The following is a 9,292-nucleotide window of genomic DNA, read 5'->3' as shown; positions in this document are numbered from 1 at the left end:
ACCTTAAAATCTCCTCTAAGGTTAGCCACGCATTGAGAATTTTCTTCGTTTTCACCTTTTTGGGCCATCACCAGTTTGCACCCCTGACTATTCTGGTAGCTCTTGCCATTAGGAGGGATATCGCTCATGACACAGACTCAAGAGCTCCATAATCCTATTAAGTGTGATTGTCTTATCACTCGCAATGGGGCTGAAATCCTCTGTGAACAGGGATAGCCAGCAGGTGTTCTATATCTACCTTCTCACAGATTCGGGAAGTTTAGCTGCTAGACTTTTCCAGAGTGTCTCATGGGGGAGGTGTGTTTAAAATGTGGCACATGAGTGTTGTCTTTTTCTACTTTGGTTTTGTGCTATGTTTGTTGTGTCTGGGGTATGTTGTGTTTTGTCTTGTGTATTTGTCTCCTTTTATGTGACAGGTGTACTTTTTAGATGGCTTACAGAATAGGCCTAGTCTTCACTCAGGAGTGGATGGACATCTAATCTAACATTATATCTTGATGGCAACTAGAGAAGCATTAGGTCTTACTTCTCTGAACTATCTGATGTCTCTGGCCATGCACATGTAGGTCAGGCAGAGCTTTGTGACAGAGCCATGTTGCACACTAAACACAAGCTGCTGTTGTGGAAACATCAGAGCCGCTTCAGGGTTTGGTCTAGACGGCTGGTTTACCACCTTTCACGCTGTCTAACCTCAAACCCACTACGGCATGATTAATTCAGGAAACTAAAGGCTTTGTGGGAAACTTTTTCAGAAAACTGAATTCATTGTTGCTGATAAAGATAACAGTCGTCATAGTAATGAAGATGATGGTGGGAACTGTGAGGATACTGACATCTCTCCTTCTGTTTTCTCTTTTTCAGTTCCTCAGACATCAGAGGGAGCAGCTGCCTGTTTGGTTACGCCTTACAATGGCCCTCTATGGCTTCCTGTTTCAGAGAGAGGGTGTGGCCCCCCGCCCGAGAGGAGAGGAGAGATGAGGGGGTCCCCACATGACCCTCCTCTCGTCCCCCAAGACGAGGGACCAGACTTTTTAGGTGGCACTGTATGATGGAACACGGGTTTGGATTTTTAAATATATATATATATATATATATATATATATATATATATATATATATATATATATATATATATAAAGACGACGAGTGGAAGAAAGAGTGGGTCACCGCTGGACGGTGACTAAATCACGTTGTTCTTGTTTTTGCCTCTCCAAGAAGAAGCCATGTTGTTTGAAGAGATATTTTCAAAAAGGAATTGTAAGATAAACTATTTTGTACAGTGAACAGCTCTTTCTATTTGAGATTTTTGTTTTTGTTTTTCTATCTCAATGTCTTGAAGGACCTCTGTCAGTTCAGGGAATGCCTTATTCTCTCCTGCCACAGTTTGAAGGCATGTTCTGAAAAACAAACAAAAAAGACATGAAGAGAAAAGGACAAGATAGAGGAGTGGTCTGCGATTGGACACGCTGTGGCATAGAGGTTTCTGTGCTGAAGTTATTCATCTATGAACTTGATGACAGACGCATGTCTAATGTATTCTCTGAACAAAACCTTTGTGCTTCATTTTTCTTTTACTGTTCCACACTGGTATATTTGAAAATGGTTGTCATAAGAATTCTGTGGCGTTGCAGTGTTTGTCAGAACAAAGTCAGTCTGAATATGTGTTTCATTGACCTCTATCTGTAGATGGAGGGACTTTGTCTTAACCTATGTCTTTCACTGGTGTCATCTTCCAGCAGTTTTTAATCCCACTCTTGTGTTATCTGAGGGGGTTTTAAGGCCAGGTTTGATAATACAGAGATTATTACCTGCTTTTTAATGAACAGGATAAATGCATGTATACTTGAATTTATGTGTACTCAAGATTCTAAGATGTAGGTCTGCATTCAATCAAGCAACCTTTTCTTGGATTCACATTTCTGTGCGAACATTACTTTTGGGATTCTTTACCACATGTTTTTAGTCGCGTGTTAACTGAATCCTATGGAAAAGTTGTGAAACCAAAAACATGGTTTAAGCATAAATGTATTTGTCAAAGTTCTGGGATATATCTCGTTTCAAACCTGTGAGGCTTTAGAGCAGGGAACTGCTGTCAATCAACCTCGGCTGGAAAAGCTTTTATTATATCCCATCTTTTTTCGTCAGGCCTTTTCAGGATTTCTTCCTGTGGATGGATTGACAATCACAACAGACCGACCCCCTGATAAGCATCAACTTGTTATCTCTGTTGCACTATGTGAAAGAGACAAGGTTGTCGTGATCAGCGACATTGAGGTTTATCTGGAGAAATACTGTAGCCAGTTTGAAGGCACAACACCTTAGGGATCAATTGCAGTTACAATCAAATTGGGTGTGCAAGTGAAATAATTTCTCTAATAAGGCAATCTTCCTATGAAGGCTATCTTCAGATTTTATGATGTCAGTTCAATTAAATATATTTATCTTCTTACTCTTAACTGTCACTGTATCAGACTATTAGTGCAACTCATTTTGGCTGCAAGCCATATGCCAATACAATTGCAATGCATTCAAACTCAATGATGAAATAGATTTTTGGTTGTTTAGGAAAATGTCAAACATGTATGAATTTCCACAGCAGTGGTCACTGACCTGACTGTCTTAAGCTCTGACTGAATAAGTTGAAATGTAAAACTGATTCAACTCACTCCCATCTCTCACCTTGGACCGTATCCTCACTTGAGATTTGTATGCATATTTCCCATTAACATCAATACAAGTCAGTATGATACAAGCAAAATTTGAGCAATGTAAATGCATGTGCATCTCAAGTTAGGATTCTGTCCTCTGGTGCCGTTCATTTAAGTCCCGGGATCGTTATTATGACGACAAGATAGCATTTCAATATCTGTAATGACCACTGCTTTTGTTTGTTTTGTTTGAAGAAATACATTTAATAGTGTTTTTTTTTTAAAGGTGTATCAATGGAAGACAGGATTTCTATCTGGTGTATAAACAAAAAAATATATAATATGAATATGTTTTAAGACACTGATGGGTTTAACCTTTTTTCTTTTTTGTTTTATTATTCTTCAGGGAGTAGGTCTTGGGCCAATCTAATACCTGTCACACAAGCTCAGTACAGTATGTGCCGACATCAACCTTTGTTTACAGAATTAGGACTGACCACCTGTGATTGGGAGTGGTCGACACAGGCCATTGAGTGTGTGGCAGGTGTTGGATGGGTGTAGGGGACACTGGACAAACAGATAGGAGTCTTGGACAACAATCTTCTCCCTCTGTTTAAGTCACCTCTTGTTTATACAACAATATAGTGACTAGGAGTTTAGTAGTAGGTAAAATTAGCTACACAGTTCAAAATGTATACAGAGTATGGTAGTATTGTGCCTCCCTCAGATGTTGTCCCACTGACTGCTTAATGCTTCTTCGATATGCAAATTCCAGTTAAGTAGGAAGTTTTGCATGCATTGCACTGTTTTGTATAGAATATGCATTTGCTCTGGCCGCATTGACATCGACAGATTATTTTAGTTCTTTGTGGGATCATTACATTACAGGTACTGTAGCTTGTTAAATGTCAGGATTCACCACAGTACCTGTTTTACATTCCACAATTGATTTGAATATTTGACATGCCACCAAAAACACAAACAAAATAAAATGAATAGTGGGACATAGTGTTGTCAGTGGAAGACCAGAAGAAACAAATAAATATATGGAGCATAGTCAGGTCTTGGCCGTTAATCTTTTATTTGTATCTTTTACTGTGTAGAGTCATATAATATTTTGGGGTTTGATTTGTGCCACTTTATTCATCATTGCACACCAGGAAGAGAGAGCGGCTACTTCAGAAGCACCTACTATGGAATTAGTTTGTTTCCTGCAAACCCTGAAAGCTGAGCCAGTTGAAGTTAGCTGTCACTCTTTCTCTCTGGTCCAGGCCTTCCCTGTCCTACTCTGTTCATCCAACTCCTCACTCAAGTGCCCAACTACTCCCAGTCTTCCTAAAGACATGTCAGTTTGTTACATTTCTTTGAAATAATTTATTCTAATTTATTGTTATGTATATTTGCTCAGTGCTACTGTATAAATATCTGGATGTGTACAGTTTCTTCTTATTGATGTGCATTCAGACCAGTGTGTTTGTCGCGCCGGTGTGTTGAGAGGACGGACTTAAGCCATGTGCCTCATGCATTCTCTTACGAGCTGTGGGTCTTTAGAGATCACATGAACAGACAATCAAATAAATGTGCCTTGTGAGCATCAGACCGGCCACACAATAATCCATTCTGGGCATGATTATCTAAAGACAATGGTCACAGCTCTCCGACTTCAGTTTGGGCCTTCATAGGTCGAGATTTGGGTGTGGCACAAAATGTCCTTCTCCACAAGCTGCCTGGTCCACCATATCCTCAGTTGGGCACTCTCTTGACCTTTGAGTCCTCTCAGCACACAGCCCGGTTCATCACCTAAAACTAAAACATCAATATATTACTATTTGCCATCAACGTGCACTGGAAAGTCTGGTTTTATATGTGTATATTTTGCGCCTCTCTTTCTACTCCTGGACTGAACCTCTGCGCTAGATTCTTATGTCTTTCAAGATCTGTCATGCTGGATTGACCTAGCTCGGCTAGGTTTCTGTGCTTTATCTGTCTAAGTCTAGTAGCGATGTAGGTCTAGGGTCCAAGGAGGTACAAACCACCATGGTGCCCAGTATTATTATTTTGTATGGAGGAGGGGTTGTACGGTCATTCTGTAGGTTTGGTGTTGACGTCAACCCATAGTAACAAACCATTGTCGCAACCTCTCCTCAGGCTAAAGAAAATGTGATATGTTCAACCTTCAGTGTCTTGAATATCAAGTCAAATTCTTTCATTGGGTTTTGTCATTTCTAAACTGTTAAGTGCTGTGATTTGTGTTTTACAAATGAAACAAAAATTCAGCTATTCTTGATTTTTTTTTATTTCTAGAAAATGTTTTGCATACTTTTGTAAAAAAGAAAAAAAGAAAAGCTAAAACGGAAATACAGAAACACAATTTCTCGCCTTTTAAAGATCTTTAAATGTTGTGGCATTTTGTTTTTACCAAGTCCGCTGTGTCTCTCTCAGTTCAAGGGCTTTTTTGATATGTATATGGAGTAAAAATGCATGTCCAACATTCCTGAAATCTGTATCTTAAGGGTTTGAATGTAAAGTAATTGAAATAAATACCACAATGTCTCTTTAAATGTATGAACTGAACAGTAAACCTTATGTTGAACTCCTGCACTGTGCATTGGGAGTCCCTTGCCATTGCCTTCACATTACTTGGCGCACTCAGAACTGTCTCAAGGATTTTGCAATCGTGTGTCCTATGAAGTGAGACCCAGTCCAAATGTAGCAGTTTTGTGAAGCATTGACTGTGTTATCTTTGAGAGCGTTCTGTGTGTCCTGCACGGTTTTCAAACAGCGTGGAACATGGGGGAGGGAGGGAATGGAACAAGGTGGGGGTGGGGGACAGTTGTTTTTCTAGTGCAATATGCTGTACATAGGAGCTTGGCTCTACAAATCTTACATTTTCTCTGAATTTCCTCTGTTAAATGGGTACATTGCTGGGGGGGCTTTTTCAATAAAAATGTATGACTATACCAAATGACCTGTGTGTCCTTACCACAAATGGTATTTCAAGCTTTGTTCATGTGCACCAAAACACACTAATGAAGATGTAGCTGACAAAAACTGATAACGAATCATGTATCTTACAAATCCATTTCTATGCTGCTCAAACACACACACATAATATTGAAACGTATTCCCTATTGCTTGTGCCACCAACTGAGACATGATACAAAGAACAACACTATTTGAAATAGTTCAATGCTATGTATTGTTTACCTTGTGTTGAATTTGTCAGATACTGCTATAGAACAACAAAATAGAATAAACCATGACCATGATAAAGATAAAGATAAGATAATATTTTGTTACATTCAGACAAATGTGACGAAGAAAATGCAATATACATTTGAGAAAGAAAATAGACTGTTCCTCTAAGCGAAATAGGTTTTGATTATGTTTTTGAATTGTCACCCCAGTATACGAAAATCGCGCTAGACAAAAGTTTGCTAACCCTGAAGGGATACTGGGCTTGTGGCAGAAACCATAGTTTCCACAAGATTAAGGCTATTCAAAGTAACTGAAAAGTAATATACCACCAACAATAGGAGCATTTCATAAGCCTCTGAGGCAGTGGGGGCTGTCGGTGTTCCACTTCCCCCTGGGGGAGAGAGAGGTAAGACCTGTGACTCACGCTTCTGTCACCTGTGTTTGGCTCTTCTCCCTGGGGCTCCTGTTTTGTACATGCCGGTGATGTAGGGAAGATACACGTGTGGGTGTAGACAGACATGGCCTCAGGAGAGTGGAGTATGTATGAGTACTGTGTCCATTTTCAGAAAGGGGCCTTGCCTCAACTCAATAGATCTGTTATGGGGTAAATCTGTTACAATCTCGCAGATATCCAGCATTTGACAATGGACATGAGTGAGTAGTGCTGCATGGCTGTCCTGCTTTTGGCAACAATGTGCTAACTGGCCCAATTGCCCAAACATTTGTTGATACTGTGAGAAATATAAAGGCACTTAGGAATTAAGCAGTTTTGGTTTGGTTTATTCACAATATCTCCTATGTATTGTACTTTTTTGGCCATTTTCTTACTTCTTTCAAGAACGGTTTTGTGCTGTCTGTTTGACTGTAGAAGTTGAAAACAAACCACTGGTAGACTGGTGGTGCTCAAGGCCTCTATTTGCATAAAAAGGGTGTCTGAGCACAATGTTAGAAGGAAACCGACAATGGCACACTGTGAAGTGTCTTTTAAGGGTTATGTCTTCTGGCTATGGAAAGCACTCATAGTTCACAACCCTAATCTTTGGGACCTCATTGTAATACACTCTTTACTCTCACTTTCACTCTCTAGGGCCCAGTCAATTTCCCCATAGAGATTTTTAAAATAGCTTATAAGCATTGTGTAACATATAGGCTTACAGTGTCTCATACGCGTTTGATTAATCTTTAAGTTAGCTAATCCAGTTTCTAATATTAATTTCATAGTTTTTTGTTTTGTTTTGACTGTAATTGAGAAACGGTTAGCAGAACCAAATCAGAAAAGAAAACACTTATATTAGCTATTTGAACAATCCAGATTGGAAATATGTGTGGGGATTTTCGACTTCAAAACAGCAGGTTAACCATTGTTCATTGTACCACACTTCTTATTCTCTTAACACACTTGGCAAAACTCCAATCTGGAAATTGCAGGTCCTAATTGTTGTCCTAATTTTACTTGGTGGTTTAGAAATAACACCAACGTGTGTGAGGGGGAGAGAAATAATGAGTTAATAATAACTTACCTCATGGGGTGTTATTCAGATACTTTGAATATAAAACCACATTCAAGAGGAGATACAACTCTGCTACATATACAATCCCTTAGAGACAAAATAGCTTTAACCATAGCCTACCCGACTCTTTCACTGCCCTCTAAGGTTAGGCTCTCTCCCCTGGTAAATAGAGATGAGGGAGGTTGGGAGGGGTTGGGGGCGGGGGGGGGGTTGGCTGCTAGCACTTTCGCAGTCAGCCCTGAGCTGCAGACAAAAGCCTCTCTGTTCCCCTGGCCGCTCGCTGAGGGAGACACCCAGGCGATACTGCCTATCTCTAGGGTCACGCCTCGACTTTGCCAGAGCAGCTCCCTGCCTCATGTTTACATGGCAAAGCTCTGCAGGTTAACCCTTCACAGCCCCAGAGAGCTGTGCAGAGAAGTAGAAGTTTTTCAATGATGGTTTATTCTATGCACTCAAAAAGGTATGTTTGTGTGACTATAACTAACCTTTGCACTATATAAAACAAGCCAGCTAGTCATCTGAAATGACACATCATGAAATATGTTGACATATGTGACACGTTCTGGTCAATTGGTCCGCTAGTTGGCAACCGATTTAATGTTGGGAGTTTTCTATCGAAAAATGTAAATGCATTTCAGTGGTGTTGAAAATCAATGACACATTCATGTCACACATACAGTATGTGGTGAAAAAGTCCCCAAGTAGGGCAAGGTCATTTTTCAGTTTTTACAGAATTAAAAACTATTAAAGTACATATTAAAAATATATATATATTAGAGGCTTTTTAATTAATTAATCGAAAATACTCAGTTTTAATCGCATATCTGCGACACAAGACTAGCATATCTGACACAAGAAGCAACAGTTTTGAATTCAAATGGATTTGGTATACGAGTGAATCAACAAATAGACATATACATAAGTTTAAAGCGACAAAATCCTGTTTATTTTAGCTACACAGACCAACAGATAACACATAGGGCTTTCACACCGGCAAAGAACCGTGCCGGTTCGCGTTCGCGTTTGGGAACCTCCGAACGTTGGCGCTGTCTGGCGAATGAGCCCGACAGCGCCAACGTTCGGAGGTTTCCGAACGCGAACCGGCACGGTTCTTTGCCGGTGTGAAAGCCCTATCAATGTACCTAACCTAATGTTACACTAACCCTCCCCTACCCACCCATATATCCTTGGTCAAAATAATAAACAGATCAACAGTTTAAAATAAAGTCACAAGTGTCATCTAAAACAAAACAAAACAAAACAAAAAAGTGAGATTTTTTTTTCTTCTGTAATTAATTAATAGAAATGAACGCATTAAAGTCCCTAATTATACGTTTTCAAATGATGTGTCATACATTGAAAATAGTTGAAGAAGATATGCTTATTTGAATGTTGGTACACCTCAAACTAAATATCGGAGAAAATCGTTCGGAATCAAAACAGACGCATTTGCTACCATCACGTTGGAAGAAGAACCTCGCCACGAACATCTAACTGCATGTTTAGCCCACCACAACATGCTGATTGAACGTCAACATGCTAAAAACACATAACTACACATAATTAGATGATTACATAGTCCTTGCTTTTGAACACGTCCTTTGTCGTTTGTTTACAAGCCATGTATCACTAACTCAGGAGCCTATGAAGCAGCATGGCAGACGATACAGTAAATGTAATTCACAAATTATTAATTAATGATCTTAAAACTGTTGCTTGTTATATTGAGTGGGCTCTTCAACACTTAAACATTCTTTTTTAAAGAGGCTTTTTGCTCATTTGCGTGACTTGAGAATTGCATAGATGCGGACCTTTTCACCAGACCGTGTCACATATGGCATATTGGAATTTGGCAAATATGTTTGGGCCGCTACACACACGTTTAGCTGTGTTACACATTCCATGAATGTGTGATCCTTACAAGTTGTACCTCAT

The 9,292-nt window shown here is 39.6% G+C and overlaps 1 protein-coding gene across 1 annotated transcript in view; it reads left to right on the top strand.

Annotated features, from left to right (window-relative positions):
- bmf2 (BCL2 modifying factor 2) overlaps nucleotides 1–997 on the top strand; it is a 12,982-nt gene extending 11,985 nt beyond the window's left edge. Inside the window, exon 4 of the mRNA XM_080526736.1 lies at nucleotides 862–997. Coding sequence (XP_080382862.1) covers nucleotides 862–978 — 117 coding nt within the window. The 3' untranslated portion in view covers nucleotides 979–997. The remainder of the gene's footprint in view (nucleotides 1–861) is intronic.
- The last annotated feature ends 8,295 nt before the right edge of the window (nucleotides 998–9,292 follow it).

Source organism: Nansenia antarctica (assembly GCF_963989245.1).
Source record: "Nansenia antarctica genome assembly, chromosome: 3".
NCBI lineage: Eukaryota > Metazoa > Chordata > Actinopteri > Argentiniformes > Microstomatidae > Nansenia > Nansenia antarctica.
Note: the sequence above shows the minus strand (reverse complement) of the source record. Positions and strands in the feature narration are given on the sequence as shown.